The sequence below is a fragment of the Sphaerodactylus townsendi genome, linkage group LG01, assembly GCF_021028975.2.
Source record: "Sphaerodactylus townsendi isolate TG3544 linkage group LG01, MPM_Stown_v2.3, whole genome shotgun sequence".
NCBI classification, from domain to species: domain Eukaryota; kingdom Metazoa; phylum Chordata; class Lepidosauria; order Squamata; family Sphaerodactylidae; genus Sphaerodactylus; species Sphaerodactylus townsendi.
The window spans coordinates 32584210-32611417 of NC_059425.1; the positions used below are offsets into that span (position 1 = coordinate 32584210).

General features: G+C 45.5%; 1 protein-coding gene across 1 annotated transcript in view; it reads right to left on the reverse strand.

Annotated features, from left to right (window-relative positions):
- Positions 1–27208, reverse strand: part of INTS9 (integrator complex subunit 9) — an 86242-nt gene that overhangs the window by 39482 nt on the left and 19552 nt on the right. The window contains exons 5-10 of the mRNA XM_048504682.1: positions 24956–25095; positions 23460–23546; positions 15879–15999; positions 14880–15014; positions 9661–9772; positions 1454–1634 (exon numbers count right to left, since the gene is read on the reverse strand). Of these exons, the coding sequence (XP_048360639.1) occupies positions 1454–1634; positions 9661–9772; positions 14880–15014; positions 15879–15999; positions 23460–23546; positions 24956–25095 (776 nt within the window). The remainder of the gene's footprint in view (positions 1–1453; positions 1635–9660; positions 9773–14879; positions 15015–15878; positions 16000–23459; positions 23547–24955; positions 25096–27208) is intronic.

Sequence of the window (27208 nt, forward strand, 5' to 3'; positions counted from 1 at the left end):
TGGGTTCTAAATCAAATGAAGCCTGAACTATTCCTAGAAGCTAAAATGATTAAACTGGGGCTATCCTACTTTGATCACATTATGCGAAGACAAGAATCACTACTAGGAAAAGTTGAAGGCAGTAACAAAAGATGGACTAACACAGTCAACAAAGCCAATTGTTACCTTGATGCTTTCTGTTGTTTGACGTATTCTTATAGGTGCGGTAATGCCATGTCTTTCCCTATATCCCCCACTCCTGCCGGTAAACTTAACAGCTTCAAGCATTCTCTTGAGGGGCCAGTGTGGTATAGCAGACAGAACAGTGGACTAAGATTTGGGAGATCCCCTCACAGTGCAGTGAAGCTTGCTGGGTGATTTTTGTTAGTTACATTCTTTTAGCCTAACTTACCTCACAGGATAAAAAGAGGAATGGATAATGTATGTTGCCCTGTGTTCCTTGCATGAAGGAGAAAAATATGATTGTGAGAATTATTACTTATATATCCCCACCTTTACAGAATACTTCTAAACAAGAAGTCCCTGCCCTGCGTAGCTTACAGTCTAGGCCTGGATGAATGGGAAATAGAGGAAAGCAAGGAAGGAAGGAAGGAAGGAAGGAAGGAAGGAAGGAAGGAAGGAAGGAAGGAAGGAAGGAAGGAAGGAAGGAAGGAAGGAAGGAAGGAAGGAAGGGAGGGAGGGAGTGAGGGAGGGAGGGAGAAAGGGAGGGAGAGAGAGAGAGAGAGAGAGAGAGAGAGAAAGAAAGAAAGAAAGAAAGAAAGAAAGAAAGAAAGAAAGAAAGAAAGAAAGAAAGAAAGAAAGAAAGAAAGAAAGAAAGAAAGAAAGAAGCTGTTGCGACCAAGATTTTTGCATTCACTGGGGTGCAACTATCCTCTCATAATATAAAAGTATGATAGAAAAATCTTGTCTCTGTGCAAAGGCTCATATACACAGACTCAATTTATAGAATATTATTCCTCAAGAAAAAAAGAGGTGACTGCACAACTGAGGATTTTACGGGATACAGATTCCACATGAAGCATCCTTCACCATTGGCGTAGCACCCACAGGGCAGGGCAGGGCAGGGGGCTCGACGCCCCAGGTGGATCAGTGGCAGAGGCATGGCAGAGTGGTCAAGGGAGCGTGGTGGGGATGTTCCTGGGCGTTCCCAGGGCGGGAATGGGTGACTCTGTGGCAGGGGTGCAGAGTGCGTGTGCGCGCACCCCGGGCGCAATTTCCCCTCTCTCCGCCTCTGTCCCTCACCCATCCACCCACAACTTGTACTACATTAAATATGGGATGAACGGTTTGTCCACGCCTTCACTGCCATTATATGAACTGCACAAGGTGGACATCATTCATGACTGAGGGATCAACATCTGCCCCACAACCCTTTTCCCCACATTGGAGTCCACTTGGCTGTGTAGCTATGGACTCCGCCACCAGTCTTCCTATACATTCCATTAATACCTACCATTCAGCAAAGATCTGGGAAAATTCAAGCGAGCTGTTGGCGACCGGGGAGATGAAGTAGAAGGGAACGTTGGAAAGACCTGCAGAGTCGATATACTGGTACAGACATTCCAGAAGGTCGTAGATCACTCCAGAGGGGTAGCAGGGAACCAGAACATTTCCGCCATTCCGAACTGTCATCGCTTAACAAAGGGAGAGGGGAATTCAGTAAAGTACATAACTGCAGGAAGGGCACAAAGATACATCCAGTCTATCAGTCCTTCTCTAACAGAGACCCACAGATACTTCCAGTGAAGGTAGTCCACAGGTATGCTGCCTCTAAATGTGGAGGTTCCCATTTTATATTTCATCAGGCAGTTAGTATGTACAGCTAACGTTGCCAAGAGCGATAAAAGCCTCTGTATTCACAGTGGAACAAAAAATCCTATAGGTCTTGCATTGAGTGCTTCCTATTTCTGCTATTTGAGTTGATTGCTGACCAGATTTGTACGACAATCAAACATTTGCTTTGTATCCACGCTTCTAACATCCCAGTGATAATCCCAAGGTTTCAGGTAACAGCTTTAGTAAGAGAAGCATTTCACATGCAATATTTTCTTGAAATTCTTACACTAGCCCCGTAAGGAACATCAGTATTGTTATATCTATATTGTACGAGGGGGCAAGGCCAGGAGGTTGGCTTGCTCAAATCCTACCAAGTTTGTGGCAGAGGTGAGATTTGAACCAGGGACTTCACAGCTGAGACACAATGTTACACTAGCTTCCCAGTCATATTCTCCATTGTTGTCTTTTTGTAAACTACCTCACACACTCTTGTACCCCTTTCTTCATGGAAGTCAGCATGCTGCATACTTGGAATCTTAGACCAGGGTGTGGGAAACCTAAATTCATACTCCCACTCTACTGTAAAACTGATCAGGTGACCTTGAAACAATCACACACATGCAGCCTCACTGACCTCACAGGGAAGTTGTGAGCAGTAGTGTATCATCCAGGGGGAAAAGGGGGCATCTTGTACTGGGCGCGCACCATGGCGGGGATGTTACGGGGTGTGGCATGGCAGGGACACAGGGCACACACGTGCCCCGGGCGCAATTCCCCCTCACTACAGCTCTGGCTGTGAGCATTAACAATGGAAACTACATGCTATCCTGAGCTCCATGGGAGGAATGGCAGCATTTTAAAAAAATGAGCAAAATGTTCCAGCTCCCTAATGATTTGAGTTGCCCTTTCTCCACCGTCTCAATCAGTGGCCAGAACTTGAAGCAGAATTCAAAATGAGAACACTGCACAAATTTGGCATAATGGCATTCTGCTATTTTTATTGCCATTTTCTTTTCTCCCGGTAAATCTGCCCTTTTCCACTCTTCCAGCGTTGTGTGCTGACATTTGTAGCAAGACATCCAAATTCTGGGTAGCATGTGAACATCCCAGGTTCTGTTTGTACCTCTGGCTAAACAGGTAAGCAGCAAGACACAGAAAGCAAGAGATTTCTCCTTCCTGCCAAGCTCAGAAACCCTCTCTAGAGAGCTCCTTTCACCCTCTCTCCTGCCAGTTAAATCACAAGGTAGAGGTTACGTGGTCTGCGGGCCACTTTTGCGTTTGTATTCATTCAATAAGCCAATACTGCTATGTCAAAATGTGGAATTTGCTTTTCCAGGGCCCCTTTTTGACAATTTAAACCTTCCCCCCCTCCTCCATACCCTAGACCCGTGGTGGCGAACCTTTGGCACTCCAGATGTCATGGACTACAATTCCCATCAACCAAAGGTTCGCCACCACTGCCCTAGACCTCTAGCCCAGTTCACCAGTTACCGTGAATGCACACACAATCTGTGGACAGTGCATACTTGATTGCATTTTATACATTTGTTGACTAATTCTTGCATTATATTCAATGCGTGTACTGTCAAATGAGTGACGGCAGCCTCACATTTATCCAGGTACTGACCGCAAGTTTTCTTTGAAAATTAATGTGCATGGCTGTTACAGGTGTGAGCGCATATATGGAGATTGTGTATGCATTCACTGTAAAATGTGAACAGGGTTACAGTCTTTTCCTTCTGCACTCCTATCTCCATTAACCTGTTCTCCTTTCCCCGCATCCCAATAGATATTATGACTACTTGTGAACTTTCGGCCAGTCAACTTAAGTGGGTGTCCTCAAGTTGTAAAGTCAGGAGACAGAAAAAGGTGGCATCTGAACCAGGACAGGTACCAAATCGGAGTGTTCAAAAATAGCGATGACACACATTTTCAAAGATGGATTCCTGTCAGGAGGATGCTAATCTGAGTGAATCAAACACATCCCGGATTCTATGTAACTGAGAAGAACAACAAATGAATGTCTCGTTGAGATGCAGGGGTGCCTCGGTTTTCGTTGGTAATCCGTTCGGCAGGAGCCGACGAAAACTGAAACCAACGAAAACCGAGGCACCATAGGGTCACCTACCTTGCAGTCCTGGGTCGCCCTCTAGTGACGTGGTTTTGACAGACAACAGGTGACAGAAATCAATGAAAACCAAGGCAATCAATAAAAACAGAGTCATATTTTTTGTCCAGACGATCAACGAAAACCGAAACAAACAAAAACTGAGGACAACGAAAACTGAGGTACCACTGTATATGTAACCAGCCTGCTATATGTAACCACTGCCATCTGTGCATTCTTTCCTTGATGTATACTTTATGGCTTTCACACTTTGCATTAAACTAGGCTTCCCTTGGCACCTCTGTCCCGTGAGAAAAAAGGTACATCCGTAGGTGGCTCCTCTGCTATCTGCTGCTGACCTTGGGGCAGTCTTGCTCTTAGGAATTCTTGGGAATCAGGGAAGGGGTTTTTCTGTGTGGAATAAATGGGACTGGAAATGCCAGCTTCGTCAGAACTGGCTTTCGCCAAGTATGGTGCTTGTATGCCTCTTCAATAAAGGCTGCTGATCAATATTTCAGAGTCTGTTTATTGGCTCAAGGTTCCGAGACCTAACAATTCCTCATCTTTAAATAACTGATAGCTCCAACAGTAAGTAACAATTTAGAAAGGGTCTTTCCCCTACTCCCCATTTGTCAGATGGGAACCCTCCTGTGAATACATCATGACCTGCAGAAGTTACAGATACAAGGACTCTAGCATGCTCAGTATCAGTCATGTGTAATTCCTCCAAACCTAAAGGTCCACGAACTGAGCGCAATCAGTGGTATAGGGAATGCACTCTGCTTCGTGCATGTAGGAAATGTACATGTGAAAATGTAACATACTGGTTACATGCATGAAGTCTTGCGCATGCCTGTGTCTTAATTTCATCATGGGTAGCAAGGTTTATTCCAGTGTAGTTATGTCCTGACTCAGAAGAGGGCAGCACAGATCCAGAACATGAGAGAAATTTGAACCACAAGAGGCAGACACAAGCTATTGTATTTTAAAGAGAAAAACCTACATGAGGAGTGAAAGGAGGAGGGAGCATAGGGAGCTTCTGCACTCCAGCTTCTGACAACTGTGTCAGAATTTGGAGTGAAATAGGAAGTATCTCATAGCGTTGGTGGTTTGTCATTCTCAAAATATAAAATTTGGGTACTTGACCAGGTGATGAGGCCATTGGGTCACAAGGAACAGCATGAAGTCAATGTTCTTTCAGTGTTCCTACATGTGCTTACAGTTCTGCTCTTAACCACTGCTCTTAACCACTAAATTGAAAATGCTAGGGGGAAGAATAAGGACTAATAAAAGGAAACACTTCTTCACACAATGTGTGATTGGTGTTTGGGATATGCTGCCACAGGAGGTAGTGATGGCCACTAACCTGGATAGCTTTAAAAAGGGCTTGGACAGATTTATGGAGGAGAAGTCGATCTATGGCTACCAATCTTGATCCTCTTTTATCTGAGAGTGGAAATGCCTTACCAGATCAGGTGCCCGGGAGCAGCAGCAGCAGGCGGCAATTGCTTTCACATCCTGCATGTAAGCTCTCAAAGGCCCCTGGTGGGCCACTGTGAGTAGCAGAGTGCTGGACTAGATGGACTGTCATCTGATCCAGCAGGCTCGTTTTTATGTTCTTATGTTCTTACTACCGGGGCCCCACCATGCGTTGCTGTGGCTTATTGTGGTGAAATGGGAAAGGAACAGTAGCAGCAAATCAATTGCAGAGGCCAGCAGTACTTGCTTATGCAAACATGCAGCCTGATACTGTGCGAAGTCATTGATGTGTGTGCCCACATTCCTGGGGGAGGGGGGAATGGAAAGCTACCCCTCCCACAGATCTAGGCTGGCTGGTCATGATCCTTTACCTAGGAGTAAGTTTGGTTGGTGGCAATGGGTGTCGCTTCTGAGGAAACCCTCTGAGGGGTGCGACGCAGCCATTCAAAGTATGTCACGGTTGCTGTACTGAGCTTACTCCTGAGTAATGCGTGCCTGGCTTTCTTAACTGTAACCACAGTATTCAGGGAATCTAGGGCGCCTGGCCCCTCCCTTCCATCCCTTGCATGTCGCCCCTCACTCTCTTCCCTCCCTCACTTCTCTTCCCTTGCATGCCACCCCTCCCCCTCCCTCCCTCCCCTTTCCCTCCGCTAGGGTCATATCAAGATGCTGGGCCCCCTGCCTCCCCTCCCTTACATGGCACCCCTCCCTCTCTCCCCTCTCTCACTTCTCTTCCCTTGCATGCCTCCCCCTCCGTCGCTTTCCTCTCCCTCCCTCTCTTCCCTTGCATGCCACCCCTCCCTCCCTCTCCCTCCCTTCCCTCTCCCTTGTGTGTATATGTGTGTATGTGTTTCACTTCCACTCGAGTTACTGCCTATGTACTATTTCCACTGCTCATATCTGGCCATCTGAGTGAACATTCTAAGCAGCATGAACATTCTAAGGGTGACAGTTACACACAGACAGCTGCATGTCCTTCACCATGGAGTGCCAGGAAAAGACGTTTTACCTGTGCCAGGTGTGAAATTTCAGGTATGTGAACATCTAAAAACACTCTCACCTGGCTGACTATAGTGACTGGGAATTTTCAGAGGAATTGGCCCAGCAGTTACTGAGTTATACTACCACTAACAAAAACACTGTTAGCTTTTTATATATATGGATGCTTACAAGTGCTGTGCCTGCAAGCCATGTACATCTACACATGGTTCTGAGTCACAACTGATTAGGGCATAACTACATTATGAGCATACCCCAATCAGAATGAGGGAAACATCTTAAGAGCAAAAGAGGTAGCTCAAGAAAGCAAGTCAAGGCACAGATTGTAGGCATGAGGAAGAAGAGTTTGGATTTATACCCCGACTTTCTGTCCTGTAAGGAGACTCAAAGGCTGCTTATTAATTCCTTTCCCTTCCTCTTCCCACAACAGATACCTTATGAGGTAGGTGAGGTGAAAGAGTTCTGAGAGAACTGTGACTAACTCAAGGCCACCCAGCAGGCTTCATGTACAGGAGAGGGGAAACAAGCCTGGTTCTCTAGATTAGAATCTGCAGATCATGTGAAGGAGTGGGGAATCAAACTCAGTTCTATAGATTAGAGTCCACTGCTCTTAACCACTACACCACTGGCTATCATCAACATCATCATCATGCTAAGTAGCATATCAGGTAACAAGTGCTCTCCAGCATTTCTGGTCTTGGGGGAGTGTTTCAGCCTCTGATGATACAGCTCAAAATCACATTTGCCTTTTTAGCTACTGCATTACACTGTTGACTCATGTCCAGTGTACAGTGTAGTAAGATTCCTCAGTCTTTTATGCATGTACTACTGCCAACAGGTCTCCCACATCCTATAATTATGCATTTGATATTACCTGCCTAAATGCAGAACTTTACATTTATCTCTGTTGAAACTCGTTTTGTCAGTTTTATCCCTGTTTTCCAGGCTCAAATCCTTACAGTCTCTCCACAATTTGTGCTAGCAAGCGACAGAATTTCAAACCATTTCTCCTCTGGCTAAATGCAAGGCTTCTATTCCGCCCCCTCCTCAGATCTCAGAACCAACCTGGCTTTCAGCTCACACTCAGGCACCTGTGTGTGCGTGCACGTGTGTGTGTGTGACAATCTCCCCAGGCAGCCCTTTGATAACCTGTCCAAACCCCACTTTGATCATCCAACAGGGACCCGACCAAACCAAATTCTTCTGGAGCATATCATATGCCACATTTCAAACAGGCTGGGAAATGATGTCGTTCACACCCATTGCATCGTACAGCCAGACAATTATCAGCTTTTCCAACAGTGAAAATTAATTTGCTAGTTAATTCTAAATTTGTAAGACCAGCTGCTGCTACACCCACCTACCTAGATTCAGAACACAGGAGCCAAATAAAAGGCACTGATTGCTGCTGAATTTCTAGGGAACTGTGAACCAGTTGATCATTTTAGCCAAAGGCTACAGCAATTAGCAGAGAATGCAATTGCGACACACGAATAGAAGCATCCCAAACAAAAACCATAATTCAACTTGTAAAAAATCCAGTAAGGACCAGAAAAATCTTTTTAAACTTTAAAATCTTTGAAAATTAAACATCCCAGGCAGCATTGGCCATATAAATAAGGCCATAATGCAATGAAAATGTTACCTGTTTCCCTGAAAATAAGACCTATCCTGAAAATAAGCCCTAGCATGATTTTTCAGGATTTTTGGCGGATGCTTGGAATATAAGCCCTACTCCAAAAATAAGCCCCAGTTGCAGATTTCCCAGCGCAGCTCTATCTGGTCACATGGGGGTGCAAAATCGGGGCGGGGGGGACATCCCTTGAAAATAAACCCGAACGCATCTTTTGGAGCAAAAATCAATATAAGATCCTGTCTTATTTGGGGGGAAACACGGTACATATGTTAAAGGTCACTGAAAATCAGTAGGTTCACACTCATCCTCTGTTTAATTCTATTTACCTCTGCCTGGGGGTGGGGAGGGGGAATCTATGTTTTTTGTTCAATTCTGCATTAGATTGTCTCCATTATTTAATAGAGAGATAACATAGCATAGGAGTGGCCAACCAATTGGCCATGCTGGCAGGGGCTGATGGGAGTTGTAGTCTCAGATTTTGCACCAGGCTCCACTTCCCCTGGCTATGCCTCTGTTTTGCTCCCAAGCCTTCTGTGAGTTTGAGGGTGCTTGGGGGAGGGCCATGGTCAGTAGTGATAACAAATAAAGGGATACCAGGAGAACAAGCAGTGATTTCGGAAGTCACCTGTTTATACCTAATTTCAACCACAATTCACTAGGTGGGCTTAGGAAAGTAGTTCTGATCCTACCTAAAATCTATCACTTTGCTGCAACATTATACAAGAAGCACTTTGAAAACTTGACAATTCGAAATGCCCATCTTATCATGTCTTATTTTATTGCTTCTCAATATTTGCTTTGACTTGTTTTATTGTACTAACTGTCAGCTTAAAAACTGCCTTGAAAGTCAATTTGACAGAGAAGAGCATCGTATAATTTCAATAACTTTAAAAGATATTTTAAAAGTGTACAAAAAGCCAAATGCCAACACACCTGTAGAAATGAGAGTGTGAGAGACTAGCACTGGGTTCAAATTAAGCTAAGGAGATCACAGGATGATCTTGAGCCAGTTGCTACCTCTTAGGTTAATCTACCTCATTGGGTTTTTCTGGAGAAGAGATGTGGACAATCGTGCAGGGTTGCTGAGCTTGTTGGTGGAAAGGCAGGATAAACATTGAATTGCTTGCAGTAATGTTTGGCTGCTAAGGCCACTGCATCTCCCTACCCCTGCCACTAGGTGCAGGAAGGCTGACTGACAGCTCTGAATGGAGAGAAGGAGGTTTTAACAAAGCATGGGTGAAGATTTTAAACTGGCAGAGAGACACAGACAGGATATGACACTGTTAACGACAGGGGATTACACCCAGAGCCTTGTCCAAACACAACTTGCTGGCAGCAAAGCCGTCCACTTAGCGAACGAACAAGCAGGAGCAGACGATTCAATATCATTACGCCGGTTCCATTCCAAAACAATTTTTTCCCCTAAAAGGTACAACTCGCATCTCGCAAAAGCACTTACTGTATTAATGAGAGAGGCAAAGGCACGTCATAAAAAATCTCAACTGCTAGCTATATGCCAGAAAGAGAGAGCGAGAGTCAAGCAGTTACTTCGGTTCCAGGAATCGCAGAGCCGTTTCCCACACGGGGGTTATGAGTCAGATTATAAAGCAAAGAAGAGTGCACACCTCCCCTCCCCAATGCACCCTTTGGCCTGGCCACCTACCAAGGCTACTGCAGAATTCCCCCACCATGCCGTCCGGATTGGCGGTTGGAATCTGGGTGAGTCCAGTCAGGACAAGAACATCGCTGTTTTTAAGAGAAGCTTGATCCATGGGCTGAAAGGGAAAAAAGTTCCTTTAGACAAACAGCAAGGTTACAAGATCACTGCCTCTCATCTGTCTCACCAAGGCCACCATTTAAATATATCTTATAGTGACTCTGGATGTTAAAAGCAGCACTTCTAACTTACAGTTATACCAGGCAGGACAGCTTGGCGTGTACAGTGCCTCTTTTTTTAAAAACATAAAATGTTTATTTGTACTTCAAAATCTTTCCTACACATAAAAATCCCCCACTAGGTTACAAAGTATTGAATTCTGACCCTGTCCTCTGGGGTATTAGCTACCCCTCCTAATTTGATGTCCTCTGCAAACTTGATTAGCATGCCCTCTATTCCATCATCCAAGTCATTGATAAAAGTATTGGGCCCAGAACGGAACTTTGTGGCAACCCACTAGTCACTTCTCTCCAGGATGAAGATGAGCCATTCGTGAGCACCCTTTGAGTTGGGTCAGTCAACCAATCACAAATCCATTTAACAGCAGCACTGTCTAGCCCACATTCTACTAATCAAGAATATCATGAGGACCTTGTCAAAGGCCTAACTGAAATCAAGGTATGCTACATTCACAGGTAGGCTACATTCAAGGTATGCTACATTCCCTTTACCTGCCAAGTTTGTCACTCTATCAAAAAAGAGATAAGATGAGTCTCCCATGACTCAAAGTCACCCAATAAGTTTCCAGGGCAGAGAGGGGATTGATTGATTGATTGATTGATTGATTGATTGATTGCATTTCTAAATTGCCCTCCCCCGAAGGGCTCAGGGTGGTGTACAACAGATAAAATACGCAATCTAATAAGCTAAAATCATGTATAATAAGTTAAACAATTTAACAGCAGTAAAAGTAATAAAATCGGAACCATTTCATAAAAGCAGATGGGGATGTACCTTCCCACCTCCCTTGCGCCCACACGAGGCCCAGATGGGATTGGGTGTTATCCTCAGTCCAGCTGGCCAAATGCCTGGCAGAACAGGTCCGTCGTGCAGGCCCTGTGGAAACTCTGCAAGTCCCGCAGGGCTCTGATCTCCATAGGGAGCCCGTTCCACCAGGTAGGGGCCAGCCGGGTCTCTTTCAGGCTGGGGACCCTTAGCAGGTTCTCCTCCAAAGAGCGGACGGAACCTGAGTCTCCCAAGTCTGAAACCTTTATCACTACACCCCACTGGCTCTCCACTGTCTTCGTATACAGAATTTTTACTTGGCTATTGGGCTAGTAGCTGCTGATTGAGCCTCAACTACTATTTTTTAAAAATTGAAGGAGTTCGACCTGATGTCTTTCTCTATCCCAACTACAAACTTTCAACACAAGGTCAGGTTAAAGAACCAGAGTGGCACAGAGGACAAGAAAAGCCCCTTCCATAAGGTTTTTACACCAAGAAAGAAAATGAAATGTTTCTCGCATGAAAATGCCAATAAAACAGTAAAAATAATATCATATCCACCTGTGAAAAATCTATGTAATGATTATGCACTGATGGACATAATTTCATCTTTCCCAGGGCAGAGAGGGTGAGAATTGATTCCTTAGGGCTGCTGTACAGAAGATACTTTGAAAGGCTTTTCGATGACCCCGCTGAACTGTCCCAGCTGCCGCTCCTGCAATCGTGCATTCAAATTTTTGCCTTCTCCGCCAAGGATCAATTTTTATAAATTACTGGTGCTGCAGGGCATTGCGGCAAAGTACCCTTGTAGAAACTGTTACTGGAACTTCCTTTTCAACATAATAAAAAGGCATACGAGCTTCAGTTTCTTTCTGAACACAACATAAGAACAGATCCTTCTGGATCAGGACACAGGTACATCCAGAGGTTTCCGGTTTTCCAACGGAAGCTAACCAGATGCTTCAGGAAGGCCACAGATAAGACCTTAAGGGAACATTTTCTGCTATTTGTCCCCCAGGCAAATAGTCAGAGATACACCGTCTTTGAATGTGGAGGTTCTATTCAGCTATTATGGCTAGGGCTGTTGATAAGGCTATGCTCATCTAACTAATGTTAAAGATATCTAAAAGAATGAGGCACCTCTGAGGGTGCGGACAGAACCGAGCTATTTAAAAAGCAGGTAGGTCTAGGGGACAAGAGAGCTTTCTGTCATCTGCACCTGGCTCACCAGCCCTGGCTACATTGATCCACGCTACTGTAACCTTGTGGTTGGGTTAATGTAATAGGCTCTATTTTGGACAGCCCTTGAAGACAACTCAGAAACGGCAGGCGGGTCAGAATTTGGCAGACCAATTACTGTCAGGAGCTAGCTGGCAGGAACATGTTTCACCCATGTATTGTCGAAGGCTTTCACGGCTGGAATCACTTGGGTGCTGTGTGGTTTCCGGGCTGTATGGCCGTGTTCTAGCAGCATTCTTTCCTGACGTTTTGCCTGCATCTGTGGCTGGCAGCTTCAGAGGATTCAGCCACAGATGCAGGCGAAACATCAGGAGAGAATGCTGCTAGAACATGGCCATACAGCCCGGAAACCACACAGCACCCAAATGTTTCACCCATCTTAAAACAATTATGTTGGCAGCCATCCAGTTCAAGCTCCTGTCTTAGAACCTTTAAAGTTCTTCATGGCCCAGGACTCATGTGCACCTGCTCTTACCCACTACACTCGTGGTGGTGAACCTTTGGCACTCCAGATGTTATGGACCAATTGGCCAGGCTGGCAGGGGTTGATGGGAATTGTAGTCCATAACATCTGGAGTGCCAAAGGTTCGCCACCACTGCACTACACCATGCTGGCTCCAATGGGAATCTGGGGTTCGATTCTACTGGCTTTACACTGTAATGTTTTAACTATCACTTGCAAGCCACCTTGAGCCATGAGGGAAGGCAGAATATAAATATTTTAATTGATTACAAGTCAATTTCATGAGTGACCCTTCCTCCAATGATCCATCAACTATGACAGAAAAAAAATTCTCTGCGCAATTTCTCTTCCTAGTGAAAGGAGGGGAGAAATGAAAGCAACCGATGCCCCTCAAAGAACAACTCCGTTGCTTTCCAACCTCATCCAAATGTGGCTCTGCGACATCAACATGGAGACCGCTCTGACTAGCTTTGTGACGTTCCCTGTGTGATCCCTGACTGGCTGGGACTGCTTCAGGAAGGAGAGTTTTTGAAAACTCAACCGGTGTCAAAGCTGAAGTAGAAAAAAAAAAGCATCTTCAAACAGGCAGAGAACAGCATGCAAAAAAGGTTGATGTGGTGAAGGGGAGTAGGAGGAAACCAAACTCCCTTCTCCCATTTCATCCTTTAAACTTTCATGGGTGAAATCTGGTTGACACTGATTCACACTTCCGAGTGTCCACATTGCAGTGCATAAGTCTGCAACGAACAGCAATGTCTAGCTAGCCCAGGGGTCTGCAACCTGTGGTTCTCCAGATGTTAATAAACTACAATTCCCATCAGCCCCAATTGGTCATGCTGACAGGGGCTGATGGGAATTGTAGTTCATGAACATCTGGAGAGCTGCAGGTTGCAGACCCCTGAGCTAGCCCATCAGCCCTCCAGATGTGTGGCTGTCTTTCTAATAAAAAAAATTATGGATCTTTTGAGAATTAATTTACTGGAAATTACATCTCTAGAACTATGAAGAGTTTGCCCTTAGATGAGCCGAGTTGGCAGCTGTTGAAGCCATCATTCCTTCAAGGGAAGATAATTCAGCTGGGTAATATAGATGCCGCCTGGAAACTGTCTTCAAGGATTGTGCAGTGAAATATGCGGCATTAAATTTTTCAAAAAAGATGACAGGGGAGGCAGAGAATCTAGGTAGCTTCAAAACCCCTTTCAGAAGGAAACCTTATACTTGGCATTCCTTAACGATAATCTTGCGCATCTATTTTTGCAAGCTATGAGTCTGTGGCCAAGTCCTCTCTCTTTTTTAACCTTTTATGAGGTTTTTTGAAACACAGTATAAGTAGTATATATTATAGCATTTAAGAGAATTCGTGATTATTATTTTGGTGCTCTTTACAATGAAGATCGGTATTGTATTGTTGAAGGCTTTCAGGGCCGGATTCAACTGGTTCTGGTGAGTTTTCCGGGCTGTGTGGCCATGGTCTGGTGGATCTTGTTCCTAACATTTCGCCTGCATCTGTGGCTGGCATCTTCAGAGGTATATCACAGAGGGAAGTCTGTTACACACTGTGTCCAGATGCAATACAAGAAGAAGTGTGTAACAGACTTCCCTCTGTGATATACCTCTGAAGATGCCAGCCACAGATGCAGGCGAAACGTTAGGAACAAGATCCACCAGACCACAGCCACACAGCCCGGAAAACCCACCACAACCAAGATCAGTATTCTTCTTGTATTGCATCTGGAAAAGGCCAAGGGAGTGTGTCCTGGCCAAGGCAAGATTCGAACAGAGGCATATTTGCATAGCATGTACGTGTGACCATCATGCATAGCATGTATTGTGTGACCACCATGCTATGCAATTCCTTGGGCTCCAAGAGCGGGCCTGTGGCTCTGGACAGACCACAGACAGAAGAAGCTCTTGTTATTTTCTGTTAAGATAGGAAGACTGGAATTCGTAACTTCTCTGTCTTAATCCCATCTGAACATATGTAACTGCCTTATACTGAATCAGACTATTAGTCTATTAAGATCCATACTGGATACTCTAATAGGCAGGTGGTCTGCAGGGTCTTGGGCAGTGGTCTGGGATGGACCTGAGACCTTCTGCATGCCAAATAGATGCTCTACCACTGAGCCATAGCTCAACAGCCCCTGGCTGATTGGGCAGATGTCAGTCTCCCTGTTGAAAACAAAGGAATATCCTCGCTGTAGAGTTTCAAGACTCTCTCAACCTATAACACCCATCAAGGGGGAGCCAGAAAAGTTGTGAAATCTCAGTCGTTCCCATGATTTTGGGAGTCAAGGAGATTTTCAGCACAAGCAGGTTGGGTTCCCCACTGTGTGAATGGAGCATTGCCATGTGAATGAAAGAGAACTGGGAATGGCAGCCTGCTTAAATCACAAATGTTTATTTTCTTGGAAACTTACTATGCTACCTTTCCACCCAAATAGGGTCTCCAGGGCTTGCTTTTCAAGTCACACTGGATTGAGAGTCAAAACCTTGAGGTTCTGCAAAGGTTTTGTACCTGCGGATGCGTAGTAAGGAGTGAGGATCCTGAGACATAGGACACCTTCTCGTAATGCGACTGGATGATCCAGTTGGAACTGCCGAGTGCATATCCGGAACTGAGAGGGGACACTTGAACAGCACCAAAAAGCTCCTGGCAGGGCGATTAGGAGAGAGAAGAAAAAAAGAAAAACCTTTTAATGGAAAATAATTCCTTGCCTCCAATGAATTTTCCCAAAAGCGGTATTATCTTTTGCAAGCTAAATGGAACTTCCACGTTCAGCGGCAGCATATCAGTGAACAACAGATGCCAGAAACAAAGTTGCCTTCACGTGTTTCCAAAAACATCCAACAGGCTGGGGGTGGAAACAGAATACTGGATGAGGTGAATTTTTGGTTTGAGCCTGCATGGCAACTTTCACTTTTACGCGAAGAATTGTATTTAAAACTAATTCCATTGTCTAGCACTGTCAGGCCGTGCCATTATCGGCCTGCCAGAGTGCATGTCTCCAAACCATCAACAGCTGGGCATGCCATCTCTGCCGCCCCAAGGCCATGGAGCCTCTTTCTTTTGTTCGCATGGAACTAGTTCAATAGAGATTACCAAGTACTTCTTATCTTTCTTTCACAGGGAGTGACTCCATTTCCCAAAACAATAAATCTGTAGTACTGTATTTCTCTGCCTTTCTCATGCTGATATTGGGGGAATGCAAAGGTGGGGGCTTTATGGGTTGAACCAAACTGTAACCTTAAGGTATATACTGGGGCTAGGGAGTTTGAATCTCAGATTCAGCTACCTGGCCATTGGGCTGGCACAGTTCTGATTAAAGCTCTTGAACCTTTCCTGAGTCTTGTCATTGACTGGAGTACCAGACCCTCACAAGCGCCTAACTTGCTGCTCCCATCTAGATTTTAAAACAGCCTCCAACTAATACAGGAAACACCTATGACACTCTAAAGATTAAGAGGCTGCTCTAGATTTTTTTTAAAAAAGAATTATTTTATTTGAGGTGCTCACTATTTTCTGGGAGTACCCAACCAGCTGGATCTTGCTGAGTGCCGAGTTCACTTCCTGCATGCTGTAGCACCTCCTCCATGTCGCCACTTCAACGGCATCCTTCAAAGGGGCAGGCAGCAATCTGGGGACAGCAGATCAGATCAGGGTTATGCTAGCAGGCCGAAATGCCGAACCTATCGAATTTCCCAGGACATTGATGAAAAATAAAAAGAACAGTGGGAAGTACAGCAGTGGAAACCAATTCGTGCATAAAGGCCGAAAAGTGGAGGTGGCATCCTTGTGGTTCTTTCATCCCATATTTCTCCAGTGACATCCTGGAGCCGACACAGAACAGCAGCTAAAAGACTGGCTTGGATCCCAAGCAGTGCAAGTGGAGGTGCACTAGTGTTACCGCCAGGAAAATATGAAAAATATTTTCCTAAGCCTATCACTAAACTACACTGGCTAAGGACCAGAGCAAAGAGACCAGTTTTGTCCAAAAGCCTCCATAAGGCCTGGAAAGGACGTGTATATGTGATTGTGCCTATGTTTTACATGGTTTCCTTCTTGCTTTTAAGCCCCCTCAGTGTTTGATTTATTATTTGCCCAATGTTTAGGCTTATACTTTAGCTAGGTTCTCCAGTTGATTTAAGGTTTATTACTGTTAATTTAGGATACTCTTGCTTATATGTATATATATGTGCTTGTACTGTATTGGAAGTTCTTTAAGATTGCCTCTAATGTTTAAGTTTAGATATGTTATTTTTAGATATCTGTATCTGTTAGTAAAAGCAATGGCTTGTAGCAGCTGATATTAAGACTCAAGGAAGTTAGTCTTGGAACTCAGTTTGGGCCAACACCCAGTTTGAGCCAACACTCTTTAGCAAAAACAAAGACCCTTTGCAATTACAAATTGAATCTGATGACGGCACCCAGATATCCCAGCCATTGAAGAACGCGCCAAGATCACCATTGGACCATTTGAACTTTCTTTTGTTGTGGGACTGAGGCGCGGGAGCCTCAGGACATAACTCAAGGAAGCAGCCCATCTGATAACTAGATACCTGGGTGCGTTAACTGCCTCACCCAGTTTTATGAATGAACACTCTCTGCTCCCTGTTTCAGCACTATCGTAAAGTCTTGTGGGAAGATGCCTGACAGCGAGATCTCATGGTTCCATTCACAAAGTTGTAACTGTACCTTTCTTTTTATGTGTTGATGTTTTCTTTATTGTTGTAAGGTAAGGGACCTGCCCCCTTACCTGCCCCCTTGCCCTCTTTTGATCTGTGTGTATAAAAGTTGCTGCGCTTGGCTACGAGAGCACAATTCCCCTGCCTGAGTTGTAGCCACCACTTTCAAATAAAATACTTTGTTTTTGCAGAACACCGGCTTCCTGTGCCTCACTACATTGCCTGAGCTGAAATCACTTAATGTTACCCGAGCAGCAGCGGTAACACTAGAAGAATGGGAGTTTGTTTTCTGGATCCCCTGCCCCAGTGGCGTAACTAGGCAAACTGGAGCCCTGGGCAAAACCTGAGTTTGATGCCCCCCCAGGCGCGTGCCCAATGCAAAGTGCACTCCCCCTTGTAGCTACGCCCAGTAGCGTATCTAGGCAAACTGGAGTTTGGCACCCCCCATGGGCAGCCACCCTCCCCCACTGTGACCAAGCAATGATTTTTTACACCAGGTTGTTTCAAAGTAACGATCACATTATAGAACATGCCCCAACTCACAAATCTGAGCACAGCAATAAGCCATGCCACACAGCAGAAATAATTTTTGAAAACATTTTTAAAATGCTTTCAAAATGTTTTATTACTGCTATGAAAACATTTTATGGTGTTGTATCCAGTACCCCCAATTGGGGAAAACAGCATCACTTTCAGTGTTTCAAAGGAGAATCTGGGCTCCTTAGTTTAAACAAGTGATGCTGGAATCCACCCCCAAACAGCATCATTTTCAATGGTGTTTAAATTAGGGAGCCCAGATTCTCCTTTTAAATCTACCTTAAAGGGAGAATCTGGGGTTCCCAGTTTAAACAACATTGGAAGTGATGCTATTTTGGGGTTGATTCTCCCCCACCTTAAAGCAGCATCACTTGCAATGTTTAAACTGGGGACCTCAGATTCTCCCTTTAAATCCATGTCAAAGGCGGGGGGATTTAAAAGGAAAATCTGGGGAAATTTGGGAGGTGCCTGCTGGCAGGGGTGCAATTGTTAAGCTAGCAGCACCAAACTTTCAGGGTATCTTTAGGAGACTCCCCTAATGATACCACCCAGGTTTGGTGAAGTTTGGTTCAGGGGGTCCAAAGTTATGAACCCTCAAAGGTGTAGCCCCCATCTTCTGTTAGCTCCCATTGGAAACAATGGATGATGGGGCACCCCCTTTGGGAGTCCATAGCTTTGGACCCCCTGGGTCAAACTTCACAAAACCTGGGTGGTATCAGTAAAAGATTCTCCTGATGATACCTCCCAGGTTTGGTGAAGTTTGGTTCAGGGGGTCCAAAGCTATCGACCCTCAAAGTGTAGCCTCATCTCCTATTAGCTCCCATTGGAAACAATGGGGGATGGGGCACCCCCTTTGGGAGTCCATAACTTTGGACTCCCTGAACCAAACCTCACCAAACCTGGGTGATAGCATCAGGAGAGTCTCCCAAAACATCCCTGAAATGTTGGTGCTGCTAGCCAAACAACTGCGCCCTCTGCAGGCCAAAAATGAAAAACACAGAAAATACAAAAAATCCCATAAACTGCGCCCCCCACAGGGCTGCGCCCAGGGCAACTGCCCACTTTGCCCAATGGGAGGAACGCCTCTGCCCTGCCCCCCCTCCCACTGCAGCCTCTTCTATCCCCTGGAACTGTGCACCTTTGGATAGGTGGGCCCTTAGTGACAGTGTCAGGGGCAAAATCAAGGTCTGAGGGAAGGGCATGGAGTCAGCAGGAGAAACTCCCCTCCTCTATAACCAAAATGCTGTTCCATCAGCACTGTCACACCAATGAAATGACAATGTAGGATCCATCCATAAGCTGCGATGTGAGAGGCTGCCAGTTCAAATTTCGACTCAACTGTGAACTTAAGTGGCTTTTGGCAAGACAAGCTCTTTCTGCTCCACCTACCAGCAATGTAGATTGAAGAACGATGGCTATTTCTGTGATACACGTGTGTACAGTGTTTTGAACACTGACATAACGATAGTAACATTTAGCATTAATACTATCTTGGTAATTGATTCTGATTGTGCCAAAGGATCACACTGCAAAAGAGAACCAAGGAATTGACTAAAGGGTCCTGCAAACCCATGTCACCCATAAAGGAGGCTACCCGAATCTCTGCATGAGTTACTGCTGTGCCTTCACTCTTTCTCGTTAACCTCTTGTAAGGGTGGGAAGAGATGGTAATCCCTCTCAGGTCGACCAGCTAGTTGCCGGGATAGAAAAAAACCATGGGGTAGCAGTTCCTTGGGTACTCTAATAATGGACAAATCTTAGTCTTGGGAGACGTAGCATAGCTGTGTGACATAGTAGTTGAGGGCATTTAACTAGGACCACGGAGACCTGTTTGGGAATTGCTGACAATTATATATAGCATTTGTATCATGTTCTCAGAGTGTAAAAACACTTCTAGTCTCTCAGCTCCTAAATGGACATTTCAATCACCACATCACAGTGGTTTGCAGTATGGATTAAGTTGCAAGATATTTTTGAGAGAAGGATTAAGAGGAGAAAAAGCTCTATACTGCCTTTCTCTCCTGTAAGGAGGCTCAAGGTAGCTTAAAAACTCCTTTCCCTTCCTCTCCCCACAACAGACACCCTTGTGAGGTAGGTGGGGCTGAGAGAGTTCAGAGACAACTGTGACTAGCCCAAGGTCACCCAGCAGGCTTCATGTGGAGGAGCGGCGGTGATCCGGTTCACCAGATAAGAGTTCGCAGCTCACGTGGAGGAGTGAGGAATCAAACCCGATTCTCCAGATTAGAGTCCACCGCTCTTAACCACTGTACCACATTGGCTCTCATTTTCATAATTTCAATCGCCCATTGCATCAGATGTATTGCAGGGTTTTTTAAAAGGGAAGTTGGAAAGGGATATCTGAGAAATCGAGAACAGCAGCATCACAGCACATAAAAAGAACGGCCATCTCCAGGGAAATAAATCTCCTTCAGCACTCTGAATCCAGGCAGGAAGTACTGTGAGACGCCAAAGAGTAGAAGAAGAATAGGATTTTTTAATATATCAAACAGATGCTAAATCAAAAGCTAATTCCAACCACTTTCCAATGATTTATGGGAATCAGTCAAGTTTTACCGATTGGCTTGTGTGTGTTTTTTTTAAAAATACCCTAATTTATTGGTCTATTGGTTGGGTCAGTGAACCTCTCCTCCATAATTTAGGATACCAAAAAAAACATTAACGGCCGTTCTAGCATATGCTGACATGAAGCAAGATATAACTTGGCCTCTTCTGGGAAAGAAAGGAAATCCCGAGGGAGCTCGAGGATAAAAATCTATCACCTGTCATTTTGTTGCCATCTATTACCTGCAACAAAAGCATCATCCAGTCAGAAAAGATGCTTTAGAGCCGTTTCTTGGGATTTCATCACTTTGGCATCATCTGCAAATTTAGCAGCCTTACAGCTTATTCCCATCCCTGAAATATATATAAACTGCTACATACGCTAGGATTCACAGTAATGATCTTGGGGGGACTCTGTATGTGTCCCCCATTACAAAAAACACTGTGTGCTATTTCTGATCAGTTACCAAACCATTAGAAAACCCGACACTATCCTTCTGTGACAGGCACTCCTACATCTCAGACGACACAGTAACATGGCAATTGGCCCCCACTGTGCCTCCTCATCTCAGTCCATAGCTCTCCTCCAGCCTTGGCTCTGGGGTGAGCCCTTCACACACACCAACATTCTCAGGCTCTCCATTCAACAGGGGCATATCTACAGAAAACGGCACCCAGGCAAACACAGAAATTGCACACAAACACACACCCCGACTCCGCTGCTCTAGTATGGCCTCCTCATTCCTGGTGGGGGAAGGGGGGCTGGTGGCCTAACATGACCCCAATGCAGGGGCGGAGCGAGGGGGAACTGCGCCCAGGGCATGCGTGTGCCCCGGGCCCCTTCCACACCCCCACCCTGCCCCGCTCCTACACGCCCCAGCCATGTCCCCGCACAGGCGCATGCCTGGGAGTCGCGCTCCCCACGCCCTGTTGGCGCTACACCACTGCCCCAATGTGATGCATGGAAGTTCTACCCAGGGATTAAGCCCCTTCCACCACCCCTCCTGGTGCCTATGCCCTTCAAGCCCCTTCTCTAAGCTGAAGCCATTTGACTTTGTCAGCATCCCTCCTAAAAACCACATTTTTGAGGGAAGGGTAGAAGGGAAAGGAGGGAACCCATAAACCATTCAGGCTCTGATTAAGAAAACTTAAAGCTGACTGAGTTAGAAGTCACTCAGCAATTAGCTCAGATAGCCTGAGGTAATGGGAGGAGGGAAAAACCCCTCAAGTGCACTTGGTACTTCCCCCGCAAACTATTTGGTTTAAAATGATCCAGCGCTTGTATAATAAAGATAACAATTCTTCATTGCAAGCAACGTACTTGGGTGTGAAGCAAAATACGATACAGCAATCCTTCAGGCTGCCCTACAAAAGCGAGAGAGCTGGCCACAATGACCAGCACTGACCAAAATAAAACCAGCATCAGTTCAGTCTTCAGGTAAGTGGATCTCCTTTTGGCATCAGCCTTGCTTTTAAAAGTATCCTTCTCCAAAGAACATGAGCAGGAGCTTCCTGTTGTAAGCAAACCGTCAAGCACAAGTGCCAGCCATTACATTTTACTGTGCCCTTCTTCTGAAGATCTCAAGGTGGTTCCACAGCCCTCCCTTCTTCCAATATTTCTCTACAAAAACTTAGTGAGGAAATTTAGGCTGAGAGAGAAAAACTGTGATCCTCACCCCAGGGTTTTCCAGGAAGCTTTGGGGTAGAGTGAAGATTCAAACCCAGGCCCAAACGGACAGTCTAACCACTACGACTTTGGCTCTTGGTTGAGGCTCGAAGGTTACAATGAAAGACCCAACCAGATGGCTTTACAGGAGAATTCTGTTGCTGTCACTAACTGAGTCATACGCCCAAGCCACAGACTCTACACAAGGAGTCCAGTTAAACCTACTCTTAGAAGCTTACTCAGAGACAGGCTCAAGGAGCAACATTGGTTGGCTCACTCTTGTTTTCATAGGTGGCAACAGAAGTCACTGGAGGGTAGGGGGAATATCTAGAATCAATTTCCATCCAGAGGAGAGAACTCTGTGTTGTGGGAAGACATGTAAATGCAGAATGCATGGGTAAGAGACATACTTTAGCTCAGGGGTCTGCAACCTGTGGCTCTCCAGATGTTCATGGACTACAAACCCCATCAGCCCCTGCCAGTATGGCCAATTGGCCGTGCTGGCAGGGGCTGATGGGATTTGTAGTCCATGAACATCTGGAGAGCCACAGGTTGCAGACCCCTGCTTTAGCTGTTATTAGCCTCCTCCAGGTATACAATGAGAGGACCACAGGTGAGATGGGAAGTGCAGGGCAGTCAACAGAGCTTACTTTTGGCCCAGGTAGCAAGAGGATGCTTCACTGCATCTCAGGAAGAAAGGCACACCATGCACGTGGTGACATGCAGGAAGCTGACGTTTGGATAAAGTCTGAGCTGACTTCTCACTAGAACTGTGAACAAATCTGCCGCAACCCCTTTCAAGCACCAGTGGCTACAAAATCCAACCTCCGTTCTTTTGTGTATTTTTAATGTAAGCATTCCTCAATCTTAAGGTAGGTTTGGAAGTTTGCCAACAAATGCATATTAAAATTGTAGAAGACTACTGGGCAGTAATTCTAGGGGCAAGAAGCAGAGGGCCTGCATGGCTTACCCCTGATTATTTTATTTTATTTCATTTATTTCCCATCTTTCTCTCCAATGGAGACGCAAAGCAGCTCACACTGTACTCCCTTCCTCCATTTTGTCCTCACAACAACCTGCAAAGTAGCTGAGAGTGTGTGAGTGGCCCCAAGGTCACCCAGCGGGATTCCATCAGAGTTGGGATTTGAATTGAGTCTCCCAGATCCTTATCTGGCACTCTAACCACTACACCACATTCTTCAGCAAAAAGAGAATGAATTACGACGAACAAACATGTCCCAAAGGCTCTCACTTGGTGCTGAAATGTACACATGAGCAAGAATTCTTTTTTAGAATGTGGATCTTCTTTTTACAATCACCCCCGTTGACAATCCTCAACCTCAGAAATGCGTGGCAGGTGGAAGAGAAAAGGAAACCAAAGACTCACTGGAAGCCACTATTCATTCTGCCTTGGTCCCCAATTCCTGCTGCTGATCCCTGCTTCACATGCATGCTAGGCTAGGAGTAAAAAATGAGCCTCTCAAGGAAATGAGGAATGCAGGGGCATTAGAGTGTGGGGAACACAGTAAGCATATCTAGTAACACAGAGATCAGAGCATCTCCCATTTCCCTGAAGCAGGAATTCCCCCATCTCCTGCAGAATGTCATGGAAGAGATCCATCCAGGGTGGGTGTGGGGGGGATTTACCTCTGCACTTCCTTGTTCTTCCACATGGAGGCAGACTGAGCCTTTGGCACCCGTTCAATAAAATTCACCAGCTCCTCCATTAGAAGCCTGAGAATAGAAACAGAAACGTCAACAGAACTCTTATGGGATGTATTTTATGATTTTGCATGCTTTCATCTTCGCAGATTGATTGTTTATTGAATGCTGTGAGCTGATCCAAGCCCTGTGACCCCCGGGGGGGGGGGGCAGGGTAGAAATCTAAAATAGAGAAAAAGCTCCCACAACAGCCACAGGACAAAAGGCAGGTGACTGCAGTGTCGCACTAGAATAAGTTTTTGAGAGCCAGTTTGTACTGGCTGCAGGTAGGGTTTTTTTTGGGGGGGGGGGAGCATTTTCATTGCTGAATGTTTCTTCTCTTTATAAAGAGATTCCTTGCATATAGAAAAATAGTATTCCAAGGGGAAAAAACAGACCGAACCATTCTTCTCCTGATCTGATTACTTTCTATGGGCAAGGAATTTTTAAAATTTAGGACTCTTTAGTTTGGAGAGGAGACGTCTGAGGGGGGATATGATTGAAGACTATAAAATTATGCATGGGGTAGAAAATATTGACAGAGAGAAATTTTTCTCTCTTTCTCACAATACTAGAACCAGGGGGCATTCATTGAAAATGCTGGGGAGGGGGGGGGGAAGAATAAGGACTAATAAAAGGAAACATTTTTTCACACAACGTGTGATTGGTGTTTGGAATATGCTGCCACAGGAGGTGGTGATGGCCACTAACCTGGTTAACCTGGTAACCTGTAAAACGGCCTTGGACAGATTTATGGAGGAGAAATCAATCTATGGCTACCAATCTTGATCCTCCTTGATCTGAGATTGCAAATGCCTTAGCAGACCAGGTGCTCAGGAGCAGCAGCAGCAGCAGCAGGCCACTGCTTTCATATCCTGCATGTGAGATCCCAAAGGCACCTGGTGGGCCGTTGCGAGTAGCAGAGAGCTGGACTAGATGGACTCTGGTCTGATCCAGCTGGCTTGTTCTTATGTTCTTATGTTCTTAAAATTTCTCTCCAAGGTGTGAGCATTCACATTCTCTCCCTGCCCCCACAACTGAAGTAGTATTATCTTACAGTGGAACAAAAAAAGAGCCATTCCCTATTTAATCTGAGAACTTTATTTGTCAGCTCTCATCAGTTAGGCAACATCAGAGCAGGGTTTCTTTGTGCACCTGGCTTATTGATAGTTGCCCAGTCTTTTCTGAGCATCCTCCTCTCTATGATCCCAGAGTCTGAGCACTCACGCAAATGTAGAAGATTGGGTGATTCATAACACTTGGGAAACACACAGTTAGAGCCATCCCAGCTTCTTTGGCTGGCATTCAACTCTCCCTTAAAAGCTGCAAGAACGTTAGAAGCAACAGGCCTCTTCCCTGGTCGTCCTTTGTACCTTTTTCTCCTCCCTATGGCAGCAGATGGAAGGTGATTAGATCAGTAGCACTAAGTGGATTTTCCTTACCTGCCAATTTGAACAGTCGGCTCTGTGGCATACACCGTACCAGTGAACCCTGTATGTTCTGTGATGTAAGGCAAAGCCATCATGCAGTGGTAGTTGGAGATCAGAATCACGTCCACGGTGGACAGATCTATTAGTTCCATCTGAAAACAAGAGAGAAGATTATCAGGCAACGTTTTGAGGAAAACAGACTGTTAAAAGGCTAGAATCGCTCCACTTACGCAACCAGACCTGGACTACGATGGATACAGCCAACTAGCGCTAGGGAGTTTACCTAAAAACTTGCCACCTTTTCTTGCTTACTTACTTGCTTATTTATTTATTTATCTATCAATTTTATAAACCGCCCTCCCCCGGAGGGCTCAGGGCGGTGTCCAACATCAGTCATAAATACAATTAAAAACAATTAAAAACAATCAATACCCAATAATTAAGAACCATATTGTATTACAGACGGCTTCAGAACTCCTCCCCCTCCCCCTTACTGGTACCCCCGGGAGGCAAGATGTATATTATATGGCGAGATGTTGATGTTACCCCAGCTGGCCAAATGGCTGGTGGAACAGGTCCATTTTGCAGACCCTGCGGAAACTCTGTAAGTCCCGCAGGGCCCTGATCTCACCAGGGAGTCTGTTCCACGGGAGGCCAGATGTATTAACTTGACTCTGCAAACTTGACTCCGCAAACATGAGTGATGCTTTGCAGTGTAACATTCAAGACCATCGGCTCCTGCCAAGAGGACATTACAAACAAAAATTCAATCGGGGGGGGGGGGGGGCGGCAGCAGAGATTAAGAGATCACCCACATTGTGGGGAGGAAAGGTGTTTTTTTCACTATGTATGAAGCTGCCTTAAAGTGAATCAGATCATGGGTTTACAAGGTCAGCGTTGTCTACTCTTGATTGGCAGTGACTGCAGAGTTTCAAGCAGAGGGCTTTTATGTCATCTGCTACCCGATCCTTTAAACTAGAGGTGGTGGGGTTCCACCTGGGACCGTCTGCAGGCAAAGGCTGTACTCTACCTCTGAACTATGAGACACACACACACACCCCGATCACCAGCCTTGTGAGGAAGATACCCCAGCTGGACAGGATTCCGAGCCAGCTAATATTTTACTAACTTCATCACTAAAATTGTGCCCCAGCCCAACCTATAAGGATCCGCCGAGCCCCAACTCTATCCTGATCTCAAGAATATCACGATTCCTCCAAGCTCGGCCTCCCAGTTTAGGAGTTGAGTTTTGGCCCTGCAAGGGACACCAGGAATTTTGAAAACAAAACTTAGCAATGATGAATTCAGAGGTGCCCTTTACTTGGCAAGAAAGCTGCATGAAAAGAATGGACTAACAAGTGGTCTCTGGCCAAAGTCTCAGGAAAAATTGGGGTATGGCCTTTACTGGCTGATCCAGACCCTGCACACATCCACACTGCAACTACATTCAGCGTTGTTAATCCACAGCACAATCCTATGCAGAATGACTTCAGTCTAACCCACTGATTTCAATAAGCTTAGATCTGAATGCCCCCGCATAGGATTGTCCCATAGGAAATGTTCTCTGCTGCTCCAGAGGACAAGACGAGATCTAATGGGCTTAAGTTATAGGAGGGTAGGCTTGTATCTCACCCTGCCCCAGGCAAAGGCCGGGCTCAGGGTGGCTTACATGCAATCAATATACAATATAATAAAATTCCAGCCTAATATAATTAAAAGTAACATATTGACAAATAGTCAAAAACTTTTGGAGCCACTACACTTACCAATGGAGGTGTCAGGATGCCTGCTAGAAAGGATGCTTTTGGGGCTGCTTTGTGCTTTACTGTGGGTCGGGGTTGGGCTGCCTTCTCTGCCTGGGATTCGCCAGGTGCTGGCCAAGGCCATGCACAGTGGAGTCAGTGCTTACTATCTTATTGTCTGCATATTTTCACTGTACTGTTCTCATGTTGGGGGGGGGGGGGGGGTGAAAACATATTACTGATCACTGCGCGGGAAAAGCCAATCTTGGCTTTTCTAAGCTGTCCTCCAGACCTTGAATAAACCTCTGTTCTGTACATGGAATTTGTTTCAGTTTTGGGGGATCTGACAGGGGGATGGCAAAATAATAAGACTAAAATTCAAACTCTCCAACTGACCAATCCTCATTAATTCGACAAGAAGAAGAAGAAGAGGAGGAGCTTGAATTTATACCCCACCTTTCTGTCCTGTAAGGAGACTCAAGGCGGCTTACAAGCTCCTTTCCCTTCCTCTCCCCACAACAGA